General features: G+C 36.8%; 1 protein-coding gene across 3 annotated transcripts in view; it reads left to right on the top strand.

The window, feature by feature from the left end:
• Positions 1-21,644, top strand: part of ADK (adenosine kinase) — a 507,845-nt gene that overhangs the window by 329,022 nt on the left and 157,179 nt on the right. For all 3 annotated transcript variants that reach the window (XM_079794329.1, XM_079794327.1, XM_079794328.1), the window contains exon 7: positions 1,187-1,357. In XM_079794329.1, the coding sequence (XP_079650455.1) occupies positions 1,187-1,357 (171 nt within the window). The remainder of the gene's footprint in view (positions 1-1,186; positions 1,358-21,644) is intronic.

Here is a 21,644-nt window from a genome sequence, read left to right as displayed (position 1 = left end):
TTTTAAATAAATATCATGTTACTTTTACAAGAATATGAAGTATCTCTAAGAAGCTTGAGGGATCCAATCTGCCTTCATTACTATTTCTCTGATTTAAATGTAACTATTGTCTTGAATGAGACCTTTCAAATATTTTTTCTTATGTAGATTTCCAGAATTCTTTTAGTGTTGAGTATACAAATCTAATATGAAATAAGTAATGTTATACTCTGACATAATGGCACATATCAAACATATAGTACTCATATGACAAACTTTTCTCCTGATCAAATGCTGCTGTTTTCTGCCTTGCCTTTTATAATTGTACTAAAGGCCCGGTGCACGATATTTGTGCACGCGCGGGGGGGGGGGGGGGGGGGAGTCCCCTCAGCCCAGCCAACACCCTCTCCAATCTGGGACCCCTCGGGGGATGTCGACTGCCAGTTTAGGCCCGATCTCAGGGATCAGGCCTAAATCAGGAGTTGGACATCCCTCTCATAATCCGGGACTGCTGGCTCCTAACTGCTCGCCTGCCTGCCTGCCTTCCTGGTTGACCCTAACTGCCCTCCCCCCAACCCCCGCCAGCCTGGTCGCCCCTTACTGCCCCTCCTGCCAGCCTGGTCACCCCCAACTGCCCCCCTCTGTCGGCCTGGTTGCCCCTAACTGCCCCCCCTGCTGACCTGGTAACGCCTAATTGCCCCCCACAATGGCCTGGTCGCCCCTCACTGCCCCCCCCCCCCCCGCTGACCTGGTCGCCCCCAACTGCCCCCCCTTACTGGCCTTGTCACCCCCAGCTGCCCCCAGTACCAGCCAGCCTGGTTGCCCCCAACTGCTCCCCACCCCCCCACTGGCCTGGTCGCCCCCAAATGCTCCCCTGCCAGCCTGGTCGCCCCACACAGCCTGCTGTTCAGTCGTTTGGTTGTCCTCACTAACCCCCCTGCCGGCCTGGTCACCCCACGAGCCTGCTGTTCAGTCGTTTGGTCATCCCTCACTAACCCCCCTGCCAGCCTGGTCTCCCCACGCAGCCTGCTGTTCGGTCGTCCGTCCGGTTGTTTTGTTCATGGCAGCCCCTGGCTTTTTATATATTAGGACTTTAAAGTGTGTATTATATATTGTATTTTGTATAGGTTTTTTTTAATTCTCACTGAGTGAGAGTGACTTGGGAGATTGCATTTCTAATTTTTCCTTCTTTTTTTTTTTTACTCAGGGCTTTTTTCTTACCGTTTCACCGGAGTCGGTGTTAAAAGTGGCTCAGCATGCTTCTGCGAACAACAGAATTTTCACTTTGAACCTGTCTGCACCATTTATTAGTCAATTCTACAAGGAATCATTGATGAAAGTTATGCCTTATGTTGACATACTTTTTGGAAATGAGACAGTGAGTTACTCTTTTTTCTTTTTTTAAGTGCCGGTTTCTAGTTTGTGTATAAGTTTAGAAATTATATAAATAAAAACCAAAACATTTACATACATATATTTGAGAATTATACAATAGAACTGCTTAATTTTGTTACACTAATTCAGTATTTCCAGTATTTCTTTCAGTATATGTTAATTTTTTTAAATAGTAAAAAAATTGTTTTTAAAGGGGTAGGTTATTGAAGTTTATAATTTACATATAGTAAAATTCACTCTTTTTACCATACATTTCTATGAGCTTTTGCAAATGCACATAAACCTGACATGAAACCATGACCACAGTCAAGATAAAAACCACTTTCATCACTAACCCTTTTAGTCAACCCTTCTCCCCATCCTGAGCCCTTGACATAAACTAATTTGTTTTCTGACCAGTAAAATAATGTTTTCCTCTGAAATTTTCATGGATTAAGGTAAGAGACATCTAGTTTAAAATAAGTGTCTCATGAAGTTAAGTAGCTCTTCAAAGTGTGAATCTAACTTAATAAATTATGAGTAAATGTTTGTATGTTATAATTTGTATTAAATCTCTTTATTGATAGTATCATTTTTGCTAATATTTGTATGTTATATTTGATGGTGATGAATGGATTTGTATTTGAACTTTTGCAGCCTTTTCTTTTTACCAAGAATATACGTTAATTCTAAATGAGCGAAAAATATATATATATATTTTTCGCTCATTTAGATTTAGAGCTTTTGTCTAACCTGTATACTTTTAAAATCCAAGAAATACTGCAGGGGGGTGGGGACATGAGTGGGGGGTGGTTTGGGAAGGTAATGAGGGGATGAGGACAAATATGTAATACCTTAATCAATAAAGAAATTTAAAAATAAATAAATAAATATCCAAGAAATAGGGAAAAAAGAGAACCTTAGGGTATCTTCATGTGACCTGGGCAGTATTACTTAAATTTCATGAATCTTGGGGTCTTCATATGTAAAGTAAATGTGTTCTATTAATTATACCAGAAGTCTATTCTGATTCTAAATCCATGGTTCTAACATAGTTTGGTTGTATTCACTGATTTTGTATCTAAATGAGATAACTGTATTGTCTTCCTAGAATAACATCAAATTTAACCTGGAAATAATTTATGAAATCAACCTGGGTGATTTCTAGTAAGAATATGGTATGAATATCTTTAAAAGCACTAACAAGTCAAAGGAAATGCTACACTGTTGATGATTTACAAAGTAACATAATGGCAAGAAGTGGTAAAAGCCTTGAATTCCTAGGTATCTGCCAGAAGTCTCATTTGACTAAAATCTATCTTTTAGATTTTCCTTATTGCCAGTTTTATTTTCTGAAGGGTACAGGAAGTAACTAGGAATAGCACTACCCTAGCCCTTTAAATAACATGAAAGATTTGGTCATCAATATGGTAGTCTGAGAATTTGGGGAGTAATTGATGTTCTGGGTTCTATTTTATTTTATTTTATTTTATTTTATTTTATTTTATTTTATTTTATTGATTTCAGAGAGAAAGGGAGAGGAAGAGAGAGAAACATCAATGATGAGAAAGAATCATTGATTGGCTGCCTCCTGCACGCCCCCTCTTGGGGATCGAGCTGGCAACCCCAGGCATGTGCCCTTGACTGGAATTGAACCTGGGACCCTTTGGTCTGCAGGCCGACGCTATATCCACTGAGCCAGACCAGGTAGGGCATGCTCTGAGTTCTTTATAGTCAGAAAAGATCAAACTGGCAATACTTAAATAGATGCTCTAGACTTTAAGAAGACAAACTTGTAAAAACCTTTTAAAAAGATAAATATGATTCCAAAGAATCAGACTTCAGATGTAAAGACAACTTGAGAGGATTGAAAACCATCAAAAATTCAACTCTTTATAATCTCAAATGACCTTAATTAGGAAGAAAATGGGAGGAGCCTTAAGAAAACATTACAGAGCATACATAAAACTTTAATAAGAGCTTCCATTTATTAAACATAGGTTAAAAAAAAAGAAAGAAAAGATAGAAAGCATTTCTAGAACCAGGAAACAATGCTAAAAGTTTGACAAAGATATATGAGAATACAAAAGAATAGAAGCCCCAAAATGTTTAGGTTTGCAGAAAATGCTGATGATATAAAAATGGTCTTCACTTTAAAAAAAAAAAATGACTCCAAATGCACAGGCAACAACAGAAAAAGTAATTGGACTTCATCAAAATTAAAATGTTTGCGCATTAGAGGACACTTTTTTATGTCTATATATTTTTATTTATTTCAGAAGGGAAGGGAGAGGGAGAGAAAAAGAGAAAAACATCAATGGTGAGAAAGAATCATTCATCGGCTGCCTCCTGCATGCACCCTGCTGGGGATTGAACCCACAACCCAGGCATTTGTCCTGACCATGACCTCCTAGTTCATTAGGTGATAATGCTGAACCACTGAGCCACACCAGCTGGGCAAAGGACACTTTCAAGAAAGTGAAAAAGACAATCCATGGAATGGAAGGAAAGATTTATAAATAATACATCTTAACAACAAGAAAACAATCAACCCAATTCAAAAATGATTAAAGAACTTAGTAAATATTTCTCCAAAGAAGATATCTAGTAAGCACATAAAAGATGCTCACCATCACTAATCATTAGAGATATGTATATGAAAGCCAAAATAAGATACCACTTGGCACCCAGGAGGATGGCTAATATAAAAAATATGGAAAGATAAATGTTGGCAGGATGTGTAGAAATTAGAACCCTCGTGCATTGATGGTGGGAATTGAAAGGCTGCAGTTGCTGTGGAAAACCATTTAGTGGTTCCTCAAAAAGTTAAACATAGATTTATTCCATATGATCTAGCAAGTCCACTTCTACTTTATACCCCAAATACCTGAAAGCAGGGGTTCAAATACTTGCACACCAATGTTTATGGCAGCATTATTCACAATAGCCAAACGTTAGAAACAATCCAAATGTTGTTCCTCGTTAGAGGAATAAACAATATTTGGTATATACAGTTGATTCTGGAACAACATGGGTTTGAATTGTGCAGGTCCACTTATATACAGGTTTTTTTCAATAAATATGAACAGTGCTGCAAATGTATTTTGTCTTCCTTATGATTTTCTCAATAGCATTTTCTTTTCTCTAGCTTCATTGATTGTAAGAATGCAGTATATAAGACATAATATACAAAATATGTGTTAATCAACTGTTTATGTTATCCGTAAAGCTTCTGGTCAACAATAAGCTATTAGTAGTTAAGTTTTGGGAAGTCAGAAGTTACACAAAGATTTTATTTTCAACTGCATTGGTGTCTGGTGCCCCTAACTCCCATGTTGTCAAGAGTCACTGTACATACAATGGAATATATTATTTAGCCTTAAAAAGGAATGTAATTACAATACATGTTACAGCGTGAACAAGCCTTGAAAACATTAAGTGAAATAAGCCATAAACAACTATTGGATTTTCCTATGGCGATTCTACTTATAAGTGGTACCTAGAATAGTCAAATTCATACAAACAGTAGAATAATAGTTTCTAGGTACTGGGGTAAAGAGGATGACAAAAGTTCTGGAAATGGATAGTAGTGATGGTTGCACAACACTGTAAATGTACTTTATGTACTGAATTTAATACTTAAAATGGTAAAATTATATATATATTTTACCACATTAAAAAGATGATTGATTCTACAAACTAGAAAAGTTGAAGTTTGACTGGAACTTAGTATAGATATGTTAGAACTCATTTTTCCCTACCCAGAAGAGCAAGTGGTAAAATTATAAGCTGCTACATGGCTACAAGTCATGTATGTTTAATTTTGGTGTGATTAGTATTCATATGAATTCATTTCAACAGATAGATAGTGATTATTTTGGCAGACCAATAAACAGTGGGTGTATAATATATTTGAGACAGTCTGTCATAATATGGATTATAGAATAATAAATATTGGATATAGGGCAATTAGATATATTTGGTATTTTGTTGAACCAGTTTCAGAAAGCCTGCTGATAAATAGATTTTTAATAATATGCCTCAAGGTTTACCCAGAGCTTTCATTTGGATAAAGTTGTATTTACAGATAGTGCAGATTCAGAGAATGCAAATAATGTACCACTTTAACAAATATCAGGTAGGTTAAATGTCAAAATGAGACTTAAAATTTTTAATAGACTGGAAATATCTGTAGAGTGATGAAATTTAATAAGGATAAATAAAATGGTTACTATATTTTATTATAAAAAGCAAGTATAGTATTGTGAGCTTTAACCTCATCTCTAATCATTCTTCTCCTTGAATACTTTAGTAATAATGAACTATCCTCAGTTCTCCTAGGAAAAAAGGAACATTTTATTTTTAAAATTCAATGAAGTGTAAAGTCTATTTATCAGGGATTACATATAGGATTGTTTCGTCTTTCTCACCTCTCCCCAATGCGCCCCCCCCCCCCCAAATCAAATCCATTGTGCTTCGTATAAATTTTCAAAATATCAATATTTAGCTAAAACCAAATACAGTTGGCTTTTATTTTCTCTTTTTTTAATCCTCACCAGAGGATATTTTTTTCATTGATTTTTTTTTTTTTTTTTAGAGAGAGTGGAAGTGAGAGGGATGGGGGGGAGAGAGAAATATCTATGTGAGAGAGACACATCATTTGGTTGCCTCCCACACTCACCCCAACCAGGACCAAGGATCAAACCTGCAACCCAGGTATGTGCCCTTGACGGGAATCGAACCTGCGACCCTTTGGTGCATGGGCTGATGCTCTATCCACTGAGCCACACTGGCGAGGGTGGCTTATCATAAATTAGTAATGATGCTTTAAAACTCTTTTGATAACCTTAATATTTTTAAAAATGCCTTTCTGCCAAGGCGCTCTCTTTACAGGTAATGAAGGACAGGTAATGTGAGACAAGAAATAAATACGCCCTAACCGGTTAGGCTCAGTGGATAGAGTGTCGGCCTGCGGACTCAAGGGTCCCGGGTTCGGTTCCAGTCAAGGGCATGTACCTTGGTTGCGGGCACATATCCAGTAGGGAGTGTGCAGGAGGCGGCTGATCGATGTTTCTCTCTCATTGATGTTTCTAACTCTCTATCCCTCTCCCTTCCTCTCTGTAAAAAATCAATAAAATATATTTTTAAAAAAAAGAAAGAAAGAAATGAGGTGAGCACTATGATTACCCTATCTTACTGCTTAGAGCGAATTCCAGGCCATACCACATAGAGGGGAACCTTCTTGGGTATCTCTTTGGAATTGACATAACTTGCAGTTTAAGAAATCTAACAGCTAAACAGCCAGATTTGGAAGTTAGAGTACCAGATAGGAAACAGCTACATAGAGAGAGAGAGAGCACAGATTTACAGAGTCCCGCCCAAATCATCAGCTGATTACTTATCAGCATGTATTTGAGAGGAAACTGATGAAGATTGGGAAAAGAACCACCTGAAAAGATTAGAGGGAATAATCCTCAGAGTGCACATAGGGCCTGTAACCATTCTTGTTTCGCCAGAGTGGATAACCTCAAAATGGGGCCCCAGACAAAGTACTAGTACTCAGAAACCTTTAGAGGCAACATTAGTCTAGAGTAGAAGCTACGTAGCCTCGCCTAACAATATTTTTCTTATATAATTGACAGCCCTTATGTAATGGACAAATTCCTTGAAAGACATAAAGTACCAAAGCACACTCACAAAGAAATAGAAATAGGGCTCTTTGGATTATCTATCAAAAAATTGAATTTTTAGTTAAAACTGTTCCCACAAAGAAAACTCAAGGGCCAGATTACTTCAGTGTCGAATTCTACCACTTACTTAAGGAAGAAATAACACCAGTTCTATATGAGTTATCCCACAAAATTGAAGAGGAAAAAACACTGCCCAAAACAAAGAATTAAAAGAGAACTACCTTGGAATTGTTAATCAGTGGTTAGAGCATCAGCCCATGGTTCCCAAGGTCAAGGGTACATACCTGTGTTGCAGGTTCAATTCTCAGCCCCAGTAGGGGCCGTGCAGGAGTCAACTAATCAATCTAATCAATGTCTCTCTCTCTCTCTCTCTCTCTTTCTCCTTCTCCTTCCCCCTCCCTTCCACTCTGTAAAAATCGATGGAAAAAATATCCTTGGGTGAGGATTAACAAACACACACATACAAAAAAAAACACAACAACAAAAAAAACTGACCCATATCCCTCATAAATACAGATGCAAAAATTCTTAAGATAGTTTTAGCAAATCAAGCCCAACAATATATAAAAAGAATAATTCATCATGACCAGAAATGCAGGGTTGGTTAAACATTTAAAAACCAATTATTATAATTCTTCTTAGTAAAACTAAAAAAGAAAAACCATGCTCAGCTTAATAGACACAGAAAAAATATCTAACAAAATCCAATATCTATTCAGGGTGACAAAAGCCCTCAGAATACTAGGAATAGAAGAGAACTTGTTTAACCCTATAAAAAACATCCACAAAAATTGTACAGCTAACATTTTACTGAATGATGAAAGACTTAATAGTTTCCTCTAAGATCAGGAACAAAGCAAGGATGTTCACTTTCTTTTCTTCAGCATTGTACAATGCTAATAAGGTATGAAAAACATCCAGTTTAGGAAAGAAGTAAAAATTTATCAAACACTATGATAGTCTGTAAAAAATCCTATGGAATCTACAAAAAGCTATTAGAACTAGAAGTGATTTTAGCAAGGTTGTGGGATACAAGAAAAATATACAAAAACCAATTATTTTTCTATATATTAGCAACTAACACTCAGAAATTGAAATTTAAAAATACTATTTTTGATACCATCATAATAAATGCCATACTTTGAAAGTAATGGATGCTTTCCTTACCTTGATTGTAGTATGGTTTCAGGACTTTATACATGTGTCATAACTTAACCTTTTGCACTCGGATGTCGAGTGTGACGGTTATTGAATATATCAATAATTTGAAATACTAAAAAATCCGAATAAATAAGTTTGTATGAAAAGAAACTCCAGTTTTTTATTCTACTGCCGCGCTTTGTAAAATCTGGGGTATTTAAAAAATTAAATCCCGAGTAGAATAAAGGAATCGAGAAAAAAAGCAAGCGAGTGCAAAGGGTTAATCTAATTAGCCTGGCCAGCATGGCTTAATGGTTGAAAGTCGAGTTCATGGTTCAATTCCCTGTCAGGGCACATGCCCGTGTTGCAGGCTCAATCCCCAGTAGGGGGTGTGTAGGAGGCAGCCAATCGATGATTCTCATCATTGATGTTTCTATCTCTCTCTCCCTCTCCCTTCTTCTTTGAAATCAGTAAAAATATATATATTTTTAAAGGCTTATCTAATTATATACTTGTAATTTGGGCAGATATTATATGTCAATTACATCACATAAAGCTATTTTTAAAGTATATATACTGTGTGATTACATTTATATAGGTTTAAAAATAGGAAAAATTAATCTAGAGTAGTTCTAATAAAAACTTTCAAAGAACCAATGTTAGAATGAAGAAGTACCAACTTCCTAAAGTTATAAAGGGTGTTCACAAAAACTGTTATGTAATCTGCACAGCAATTCCGTGGCTGGTTTTCTAAGGCATGTAAAGGTTCAGCTTGACTCAGAGAAAGTATTCAGTCTTTGTTAGGTGGTTTTGGTAGTGCAATAGGAGTGTTGACTCCTCTCTTAATTAAGTTCCACTTAACTAACTTGCTTAGATAACATGCAGTCCCCATTTGCTTGATAAATATAGCAGGTGGGGCCAAGTGAGTGAAGGAAAACTCGTTGCTACTAGGTTATTCTCTGGTATATAACCACCTTACTTTTCTTCCAATAAAATTGTTTATCAAGAGTTAATTTATTTGTTCCTAAACCTTTTTATGCAATCTGTCTTCCTTATGTAATTACTTAAGTATTATGTAATCTGATAAAATTTGAGTGCAAACAGAATGAAAATTAGTTTAGAGAATTAAGTTTGGGAACAAAACTCAATAAATTCATATTGCTTTTTTTTTAAGTTGCTCTTGAATTAAATGTGAGTATAAAAAGTATAAAAGATTAAAGGAAGAAAAAAGCTATAACTGTCTACACTCATGGAGGGCTTCATGTCTTTAAGTTTTTATTCTACTGAAACTGGAATTCATAAACTATGAATTATGGATTTGGTTCTACAAGAAAGACACACACTAAAACTCTTGAACTTGCTTTAAATATTAGCAGATGATATATCTTTACATATTAATAAATGTTTAGACGTTTTCTCTTAATTTAATCAGTTTGCTGATTTATTAGCCTGTTACTGTTCCTTCACTTTCCTCATATGTAAAGTGAGGGATTTGTGTAAAAATACTATATGATCTTTCAAATTTTTTCTTATAGTTTAAAAATGATTAAAAACAAAAATTCATTTTCTCACCTATTGCATTATTCAGTAAAACTAACCAATTTTATTATAAATCAACAAAGTCCTTGTTCTGAAGCCTACAATAATGTATGGCCTAACATTAATTTTAGATATTTTTTTCATTGTTAGTATTAGAGACTCAACTGTAGTGCCTTTCAAGCTAGATTTTTCCCATCTCTCACTCCCACTATTTTTTTTTTTTTCACTGATTTGCCCAGGGTAAAGGATATTCTTTTCTAAAGAATATTGGAAAATATTTGGTGGGGCACATCCTAAGATAAAATAGAATATCATTTCCACAGGAATATCATTCCTGCATTAGTGTGATAAAAACAAATTATTAAATGATGTTATTTACTTTTTTCTTTTCTTAATTCTGGTAAAAAAAAATACATGACATAAAATTTACCACTCTTAAGTGTACAATTCAGTGGCATTAACCATACTTACAATGTTTTACAACCATCACCATTATCCATTTCCAGAATCTTTTCATCATTCCAAACAGAAGCTCTGTATATATCTATAATAATAAAAGTGTAATATGCTAATTAGACCCAGTGTCCTTCCGGATGAAGCCAGGGCTGTGAGGCCTGAGGCAGCCGCCGCGGTTGCCTTGGGCCAAGGCAAGCCACCACAGCTGTGAGGGCCGAGCCCCTTGCACAAATTTCGTGCATCGGGCCTCCTATATAATAAGAGGCTAATATGCAAATTGTCTCCTTGGGAGTTCGACCAACCGGGAGTTTGACTGCTCACTATGACGTGCACTGACCACCAGGAGACAGTGCAGAACAAAGGAAGGGCCCAGCTGACAGCTGGCAGCCAGAGGAAGGAAGGTCCCGAACGGCCCTGATTGCTGTCCAAGCCTAGGGACCCTACCCATGCCAAATTTCATGCACCAGGCCTCTAGTTCAACAATAATTTCCCATTCCCCAACCTCACGGTGTTCCTGATTACCACTATTTTATTGTCTGTCTCTATAAATTTGCCTATTGTAGGTACCTCATGTAAGTAGTATCATACAATAGTTGTCTGTGTCTGGCTTATTTCACTTGACATAATGTTTTCAAGGTTCATCCATATTATAGCATATATCAGAATTTCACTGTTTATCCATTCATCTGTTGATAGATACTCAGTTTGTTTCCACTTTTTGGCTTTTGTGAATAATGCTGCTATGAACACTGATGTGCAAATATTGTTTGAATCCCTGCCTTCAGAACTTTGGGGTATATACTTACAAGTGGAATTGTTACCAGCATTGGAGTTCTTGGGTTCCCCAAGATAGAAATCGAGAAGTTTCGAGACAGATTTTATTAAACTTATGCTGGAGCACAAGGGAGACAGCACAGAGGAAAGGAAGATACTCTGAACTGGCTCCAGGGCTGGCTCTGCCTGGCTGCTTTTATATGCTGGGGACAAAGCGAGCTTGCGTGAAAAGGTAGGCTTGTGCAAAAAGGAAGGTTTGCACACACAAAAGTGGGCTTGTGAAGGGTTCAGGGAGTAGAATTTTCCATGTCAGGGTAGGGTTACTTCTCTCTCCTGTCAGGTTGCTTGGCAAATACTTTGCCTAAGCTATGGGGGCAAAATGTTGGTGTTGCTTATTACCGCCACTCCAGTAAGGTCGTATAGTGGCCAAACCTTGATCATCTATTCATGTGGAACAGTGGTTTTGACATCTTCTGGCCACCTGGTCTTAACTTGGCTTCCTGGCTACCTGGTATTTTTCCATTCTCAGGTTAAAGTTCCTATACTCTCTCAGAATCACTGGAACATCCTCTCTAATAAAATGGTAATATGCAAATTAACCATCACTCTGCTACATAAGCCACGCCCACCAGCCAATCAGGGCGAGTATGCAAATTAACCCCAATCCAAGATGGCTACAGCCACAGAGAGCAAGGTTTCCCAGGTAACAGAGTAAGCCAAGCTTTCCATAGCCGTTGCAGGCCTAAGCCTCCACTCAAGCTACAAACTTTCAATTATAGAAGGTAAACAAATTCAAACAAATGGCGGCAGAATGGAGCTTGAGAGAGCAGGCCAGGGTCGCTGGCGGCAACAGGGGAAGCAAAGCTTTCCACACACCCTGGCTGGGCTCACCCACTTAAGGCTACAAAGTTTCAATTGTAGAAGGTGAATTAACTGCCACAGAAATGGCTGCCGCCCCAGGGAGCAGCAGGCTTGGCTCTGCTCCAGGCTACAAAGTTTCAATTGTAGAAGGAAAATAAATTCCAGATACCAGGGCCTCTGCTTGCTTTGCCAGGGGGCGTGGCCGGCCTGCAAACCACCACAGGCCCCTCGCTCAGGCCGCCCCATGCCCCAAGGGACCCCCACCCTGATCTGGGACACCCTTCAGGGCAAACCAGCTGGCCCCCACCCGTGCACCAGGCCTCTATCCTATCTAATAAAAGAGTAATATACAGATTGATCATCACTGCAACACACAATATAGCTGCCCCCATGTGGTCAAAGATCCTGCCCCCATGTGGACACAAGATGGCCACTACAAGATGGCCAACAGGAGAGGGCAGTTGGGAGGGACCAGGCCTGCAAGGGAGGGCAGTTGAGAGGGACCAGGCTTGCAAGGGAGGGCAGTTGGAGGTGATCAACCCTGCAGGAGAGGGCAGTTAGGGGTGACCAGGCTGGCAGAGGAGGGAAGTTGGGGGCAAACAGGCTGGCAGGGGAGCAGTTAAGCATCAACCAGGCTGGCAGCGGAGTGGTTAGGGGGTGATCAGGCTGGCAGGCAGAAGCGGTTAGGGGCAATCAGGAAGGCAGGCAGGCAAGCATTTGGGAGCCAGCAGTCCTGGATTGTGAGAGGGATGTCCCAGATTGGAGAGGGTACAGGCTGGGCTGAGGGACAACCCCCCCCCCCGTGCACGAATTTCGTGCACCGGGCTTCTAGTATGATAATAATTCTATGATTAACTTTTTGAGCAACCACCAAATTGTTTTCCACAGCAGTTTAACCATTTTACATTTCTACTGGCAGTGAAGGAGAGTTCCAGTTTCTCTACATCCTTGCTAACACTTGTTATTTTCCTTTTCCATGTAATAGCTATCCTAATGGGAGTGAAGTAGCATCTCATTGTGATTTTTATCTGTGTGGTTTACTTTTGTTGTTGTTGTTAACCCTCACTCGAGGATATATTTTCCATTGATTTTTAGAGAGAGTGAAAGGGAAGGAGGGGGAGTGAGAGAGGAAGAAACACTGATGTGAGAGACACATAGATTGTTGCTTCATGCATGTGCGCCACTGGGGCAAGGGATGGAACCTGCAACCCAGGTACATAACCTTGCGACACTTGGGTGCACTGGCCAACGCTCTACCACTAAGCCACACTGGCCAGGATTTACTTTTAACTGAAATGTAGAAATGCATAGAAACGTAATTATATGTTGCCCCAATTAAATATTCTTGGTAACTTGTTACATTGTATTTTGTACTTTTAAACTGCACATCTGAATTTATTGCTTGGCTTGTTAAGGTTGTTTTGAAACTACTTCAGTGTATAAATTATTTAGATGTTACATTTTATTTTTAATTTGTTTCTGACATCTTCAACGTTTACAACACTTCATTCAGCCACAATCATTTTTTAGCTAGACTCACATGTAATCAGCTTAATAAAGGACATTATACATACAGGTAATTATATCCATTGATGCCTGCTAATGCAAGCTGCTTTGTAGTCATTACCTGGCAATACATGACTAAAGAACTTGGTTATTCTTCTTGTTTTTCATTTTTATTAAATTAAGTTTTTTGAATAGCATCATCTTGCAAATGGTTCTTGCAAATGGTTCTTAAGAGTAATACATTTCAAGGTTCCATAATCGCCAGATAATTAACCTGCCAGGATTAAGTACACTCAACTTTGCTTCAGGATGCTTAACTCTCAAATAAGGTCATTTATCTCATGATAATAACTGCTTTGTCTAGAGTTACCACTTAATTCCACAGTGAAACGTCACATCACCAGTACAATGCACTTTAAGATAATTTAAATAATAAAATACTGCTTGAAAATTAGGTAGAAGAATTCAGTTTTTATTTCATACAGATTAAGAATGATACGTTTTAGATAAAACTCGCCCTCATGGACCTAATATTTTGAATCTCACAGATGATTTCTATTTATAAAGATTATATGTTGCTCTGTTTCATTGGTCATTTTGCTGGCAATATTCCTACATTGTACATCTTCTTGCAGGGAAATCAGTTTTAAACCTATTGACCCTACAGATTATTCAGTATGTTAAAAATCTCTAGTACATTCCAGGAATATTGAAATTCCTGGTTCCTTCCTGAGTGATGTTTTAACTGTTTGAAAAATATTTATTTTATCAATGAGTGAATTACAAAACAATGAACAAATTCTGCAGTTTGTTGTTGTGGTTATTTTTGCTGTTGTTCAGGACAGTGATGTACAGTTAAAAACAGGAATGCTACTTGAAACATCAGGACATTTTGAAAGAAACATAAAATTGACTTTAGGTATTTGAATCCATGTTTCTAAACCTGAATAATGGCTCTATCTCCTTATATGTAAACCCTAATCATGTTTTTTTTAAAAATATATTTTTATTGATTTCAGAAAGGAAGGGAGAGAGAGAGAGAGAGAGAGAGAGAGAGAGAGATGAGAATCATTGATTATCTGCCTCCTGCATGCCCCCTACTGGGGATGGAGCCCACAACCTGGGCATGTGCCCTGACCGGGAATCGAATCATGACCTCCTGGTTGGCAGTCAACCACTGAGCCACACTGGCTGGTCCCTAATTATCTTTTTACAAGAACACATGGGATAGATTAGCTTTTTCTTCTTTTACATGCTTTCCTGGGAGGGGAGAGACTTAATTGACATTTGTTGTTTACTGGTATACCGTTAAATTCATTTTAATCTTTCTAATAGCCATTGATTATTTTTTAAAAGACACTATAAAAATTAATAATTTAAAAATAGCAATAATGCTTCTAATTATACATAACCATTGATAAACTCTTATCTGAAGTAGTTTGTCAGTTTCTGTACATCTGTGTAATGGAAATCATTTGCTATTTCAATATGAAAATCTGTGTAAATCTTTAAATTATATGTGTCCAATATGGATAAGTGCTGTAGATACCTATATCTTCAATTCAGATATTCTCTCTTTAGTTAGGAGAGTTTCTATTCTTTGTAAGTTATTATATTTAATTTTTGGAAACACTTTTTTCTCAAGTCTATGCACATTTTATCCTCAGAGAAATTCTTTGAATTTTTGCATCTTTTTGTCAAACCTAATTCCTTGAGATACATGATTTCCAAACATTTTCAGAGAGCTAGGATCTGTCACTAGATCCATATTCTGCCAGAAGAGATGGTCTTTTTTTTTTTTTTCACTGTATTGATACCATTGTAATTAGCTAATCTATATACTAAAAGCCTAAGCGACTAGTACAGCAGAACGACCAGAACTACCAGTCGCTATGATGCGCATTGATCTCTAGGGGGCAGACGCTCAACGCAGGAGCTGCCCCCTGGTGGTCAGTGCGCTCCTACAGGGGGAATGCCGCTCAGCCAGAAGCTGAGTTCATGGTTGGTGAGCCCAGTGGCAGTGGCGAGAGCCTCTCCTGTCTCCATGGCAGCACTAAGGAGCAGTGAGCTGAGCGGTAAGGAACAGTGAGCAGGTGGGCGGTAAGGAGCGAGGGGTCTCAGACTGCGAGAGGGTGCAGGCTGGGCTGAGGGACCCCTTCCCCCCCCCCCCCCCGTGCACAAATTTTATGCACCGGGCCTCTAGGTGTTAATAATAGGAAAGGGGCAAAAGAGGAGGCCAGACATTATAAGCATGGTCATTTGGGCAGCTTCAACAGGAAGCTGCAATTCCACACTCCCCAGCTCCATTCCCTACAGATTAATGGGGGAAGGGACTGAACAAAGGGGAGATGGGTGCTTGGACAGTGAAGTTGGGGTAACGGAAGTTGCCTGTCAGTCAAACCTTGGAACAGAGATCATTGTCCAGAGGGGGTGGGCCAATGCAAGCTGCCTCATGGACCCCCCCACAATGGACTGATGGACTAAGACTGGGAACACAAACTAAACTAGCCTGATACTGGGTCGGACTGTGCCGCAACATAGAGCAAAAACTCTGGGTAATAACTTTAATTCTAGTCCTTTTGAAATCACAGCTACACTTCCTCCATGGTGGGACAGAGGGAAATGGGACCTTGGGAACTCAGGGGTTTAATTCTATAGAAATAAAGCTTTCTACAATAACTCATCCTCCCGTGCAAGTGTCAGAAAATTCTTTTTCTCGGGACATTGCAAGAAGCCCACTCCCACCAGCTACCAGTGGTGGCGAGGAGAGTTCCCTACTGATAACAGTATGAAGATGTTCCCAACGTGAATGTGGGGGATAGGGCTCTGTCTAAAATGGTAATTCCTCTTTTTTAAAAAGTGCCTTGTTTCTTTCATTGAAAAATGGACATCACCTTCCTGATACTGTTCATATAGTAGTCCTTTCCATTTTCTCTTTCTTTGCTATAAGCAGTAAGAGAAGTCTGTAATATAGACAAGAATCTGTTTCCAGAGATGATACATAACCCCTCCAAAGAAATAAAAATAAAAACTATGGCACTCTTATAAAATTCTGGCATATTTATATTATCTGCTGAAGATAACGAAATTTCAGTTAAGACAGGTCGATGGCTTCATCAGATTGCTGCTTACCTCCTGGATTCAACTTTCTCCTTAGGATCTTTCTGATATACTTTACTTATCAGACAGAGAGAGAGGGAGGGAGAGAGGGAGGGGGAGGGAGAGGGTCACTGTAGCACAAGGGAAGCTTGTAAAGTCAGTGCAGTATTGTAAAGATGTGCTGTGGGAAGGATTCTTAAAGAGCCAAAGGCTATTTAACTATATGCTTTGCATCTCCATCACTTTCTACTTAACTCTCTCTTTCCCTCTTTTCTCTTCTGATCCTCACTAACATATCCTTTCTCTCTTAATTCCTTCATTTCCCTCCCCTTACCAACTACATTGCCTCTCTAAAGATGAAAGGTTTTTAAATCATCCCCAAATTACCAGCCATGATTGCTAAAAAGCCCTGTAATTTGAAATGGTTTAAATTGCTAGGGAGATAATCCTTTGTTATGCAATAATGCCTTTTCACATTATTCAGTATTTCAATTAATCTTTTTTTATTTATTTGATTGTTTCAGTTACTGTGCTACAAATCTGTGACTATTTTAGTGTAATTTGTCTAGTCTGATATGATATAAAAGTAATGAGTTAATATTTAAAGTTCTTTAATGTCCTTAAAAATGTTCTTAATATTGAAATTGTTTTATGAATTTGACTAAAATCTGTACATTTATATGATACTGGAAGGAGCATTGGTCTATATTTAGAAAATCTGGTATTTGACTCAGCTCAATTTTTTTCTGTGCTTTTCAACTTTGACATTAGGAGGAAAATTGGCAAAATTTATATAGATTCTGTAGATTAGCTAATAGTATTTATCAATAAGTAATTTCTTAGCTTTGATGATTCTATAATCTATAATAATAACTGAACAATTATCAGTTTTTCTGTGTCTTTTATGAGTAGACACTTTTGAAGAGTACTGGCCAGTTATTTTATAGAATGTCCTTCAATGTAGAATTGACTGATATTTCCTCATAATTAATGTTGTGTTGGCAGGAATACTTATAAAAGCTTTTGTGTCTTTCTTCATATATCAACATTTCAATTTACTGGTGATATTATTAACTTTGATCACTGGGTTGAGATGTTGACCCAGTTCATGCACTTTAAAGGTACTATCTTTTCCTTTGTAATTTAATTAATAAGTATCTTGTGGGGAAATACAAGGGAATGTAATAATTTTGTTCTTTCATTATATTTTTACCCATACTTTTAGCATCTATTGATGATTCTTGCCTCCAGTAATTAATGTGGTATTTGCCAAATGGTGATTTTTCTATTTCCATCATTTCTTCTGTGTTTATTAATTGGAATTCTCTGTGAGGAAGAGCTGTCTCTGGCTCACATTCCTTTATTTTCATTAGCACAAATTAGCAGCAAACTATATCTTATATCCTCTTCTTTGTAACATGAACTGTAGCATTATAGATTCTCTTTGCACCTTAGATTTTTTTTTTCTTCTTAAGTTGGAAGTCATTCCATAAAAGCTCATAGAAATCTTCCTCATTTTTTTATATCTCCATTGTACCCCATTTGTGAATGTAATATAGTTTATTCGGTCACTCTCTTGAATATGGACATTTAAGTTATTTCCAGTTATCACCTTTTCTGAGTTAGGGGAATATCATGAAGTATGGCATCTGGGACTTATTCATCTACATTGGTCCTGGTTTCAACTATGGACAATAGATTTCCAAATTTTTATCATTTCCACTCAGCCTCTTAAGAGTTAATAGTACAGATGCATATTAATGCTTTGTCTGTATACTAGACATAGTACTCTTTAGTATGATATGGTTATTAAAGTCATGGGACCTCTGATCTGTTAGCCAATTAAGCTGTGTGGCAATGACAAGTCCATTTAACTTGCCTAGCCCTAAATTTTCTCATCTGAAAAGTGGTAATAGGCATACTCTGGTTTGTTAGTATTAAGTAAAATATTTGAATATGATTTCAGAAACACAAAGGCTATATAAAAACAAGGCAGTTATATGATTACTCCAATTTTCATTTACTTTTCTCTCTGTTATAATGCAAAGCAAGTAAAATAGAATCTATATGACCTTGAGCACAGACATAGGTATAAGAGAATAAATGTTCTTCACAATTTCATAATACCCAAATTGTGTGCTTTGGTAAACTAGTCAATATAAACACAAAATTATTGGGTGATAGATTTTTAAAAGAATAGAACTGAACGTTTATTTTAGCTTTTTCGTTTTAGTTTAAGGTACTGTCTTAGAGATTTAATGTCCTTTAATTTGACAATTTATTTATAGTGCATATATGTTGTCAGGCACAGTGCTCTGCACTAGGTATTCTAAAATTGCTAAGAATGTTAACATTGCTTTTATATAGTCAGTTACTTATCAGAGTCTCTTTCCTCTCAATTTTTTCCAAAATAGGAATCTCTAATGTGTTTTCACATATGGAGTTCAGATCCAGACTAGGTATCCCAGCTAATGTGAATAATTTTAAGGGCCTCAATTTTGTGGGACCTTGTACTAATTTAACAAACCCAGGGACTTTTGGTTTCTACCAAAAGCATTTTGTCAGCCCTCTTCCTCTCTGGCTTCAATACATAGTGTAGAGAAGGAAGACTAAGGGACTTGAGCTCCCTATTATCAAATTTTGCTACCTAAGAAATAGAAGACTTAAATCTGTCACCTTTTTCTATATTCAAGAGCTGATCAAAATTTATTTTTAATCCCTTATTCTTGAAAGGGTATTCTAATGTTCATTTAGAAATATGACTGCTCATAGGATTTGTATTATTTTCAAGGCCAAATATATATGGTATTCCCATTATTCTTGTTTTATTGTTAAACTACTATTCCTTTTGAGCTATAATGAATAATTAATATTGAAGCAATGTATGATTTCAGTAATTGTGAACAAAATTATTAAACATGAAGACATTGGTTAATAGAGTGGATAATAATCATAATTATTTATTCAAATTAAGATATAATTTTTAATTTGATAAATAGAATTATTTTATTACAGCATCAAGCCAACTTGGATTGATAGTTTTTAGAAAATTAATTCCTTACAACATGAGGAAATATACATTCTCTTTCTCTCAGCATAGTATTAATTCAGAAATGACCTCTTCAGTACCTACCTCTTCTAGGAGGGATACTCTGAATTCAGAACTCCATTCACTTCATAATTAACTTCACGTTTTTTATGCTGACATCAGTGTTTATATTTCTTATGTGGGACCCAGAAATGTAACACAACGAATACCACAAAATTAGCAAAACTTTTTCTTATTGTTGGGGACATTTAGACAGCTACAAAATGGTTAAAGTAGATGGAAACTTACCAAGCAATGTTATCAAAACTAAATGGTACTTGGTGCTAATTTTTAAATAACAAATGGAAGTGGAGGAATTATGAGACTGGGTTGTGTTTTAAAATGTGATTTTAATGTGTTAATTTACTGTGCAGCAAGTGCATGGGAAGGCCGTTCCTAGAAATATTCTCACCTCTGTTTCTTTAGGTACTCTCACTTAGATATATACGAGTATGACCTAAGCTTAGGATTTTCATTTCTTTTCCATTTTTCTTTTAACAATCAGGTAAATACCCCTAAGTTGTCACTGATTTCATTATCAAATTCCCTATAACTCTCTGTGTAGTAGGTAATGTGAGAAAGGTTGCTCAGAACTAGATCAATTTCAAGTTAAAGCCTTTAAAAATTACCTATATTATAAGATAATAGAATGTCTTCAATAAAAAGGTAGAAAAGTAGAAGGGTAGATGGACAAACTGATTTGATTACTTACCTATGGTACCTCTAAATCTTAGGAAAGTAACTGAAAATGTATTCAGTCTTCTAATTCAGTGAGTTTTAACCGTTTTTTTGTTTTTTATCTCATGGCACATATAAACTAATTACTAAAATCCTGTGGCGCACCAAAAAATGTGTTATATTTTTGTCAGACTGACAAAAAAATAGGTATAATTTTGATTGATTAAAAAAAAAAGAAAGAAAAACAGGAATAAAACAGCATAGTAGTAATTACCTATTCCTTCTTGTTCCAAAGTTACTTTTTTAAAAAATCAGGAGCCTATTCTTATATATAAAGATTTCTGTTACCAAGAATTAACCAATCAGAGACAACCTTATTATGCGATATGACCAGTAAGGTGCAACTTTTTTTATATAATTTATGGTTCAAGACCGGGCATTCACACCAGACAGCTATTGTGTTTGTTGATGTCATTTTTTTATTTGACAGTTTAGGAGGAAAGAATTCATTGCCCCTCACTAAATAGTTATTGCATGTTTTAAAAATTCTTGAGGCACACCAATTGAAAATCACTGTTTTAAATGTTAAAAATAATTTATCTTGGAGGTTTATAAGATCTCTATAAATATAGGATATCAAAATAGATTATTGGACAAATTAATGAGTTGTGGATATGTACTTCAAAGTATCTTTAACTGATTTAAAAAATTTGTGCAGCTATAGTAATAATAATGCATGCCCATTGTAGAAAATGAAAAATAAACATCAAAGAAAACATTAAAATCAACATTTGTTATATCATCCAACATTAACTAAAAACAAAAAAAAAGTATTTTGTTTTCTTGGAATGTTTTTTTTATATATATAGTTTTAATTCTTTATTTTGAAATGATTTCTAATTTAGAGAAGAGTCATAAGAACAGTACAATTAAATTTCTTCCCTATGCTTTGAGTTCTCTCTCTCTCTCCTCCCCCTCCCTCCTTCCCTTCCTCCATCCCTCCCATATATATATGCCTAACCATAGTATATATTCAAGTTTTTCTAGTTCTCTCAAGAATGTCCTTTCTAGCCCTGGACAGTGTGGCTTAGTTGGTTGAGCATTGCCCCATCCACTGAGAGGTCACCGGTTCAATTCCTGATCTGGGCACATGCCTGGGTTGCACCTGGGTTGTAAGCTCAATTCCCAGTGGAAGGCAAGCAGGAGGCAGCCAATCAATGTTTCTCTCTCTCCATAAAAAAGCATTAAAAAAAAAAAATCTTTAAAAAAAAAAAAAAAGAATGTCTTCGTACCTATTTTGTTTTCCTACTCTAAGGTCCAATCCAGGATCATACATTGCTTTTACTTGTCATAGCTCTGGTTTCCTTTCATCTGCAACAGTTCCTTGGTCTTTCTCTTTCATGACAATGGCATTTTTAAAGAATATAGCTAACTGTTCTATATATGTAAAGTTTTAACTA

The sequence above is a fragment of the Cnephaeus nilssonii genome, assembly GCF_951640355.1.
Source record: "Cnephaeus nilssonii genome assembly, chromosome: 16".
NCBI lineage: Eukaryota > Metazoa > Chordata > Mammalia > Chiroptera > Vespertilionidae > Cnephaeus > Cnephaeus nilssonii.
Note: the sequence above shows the minus strand (reverse complement) of the source record. Positions and strands in the feature narration are given on the sequence as shown.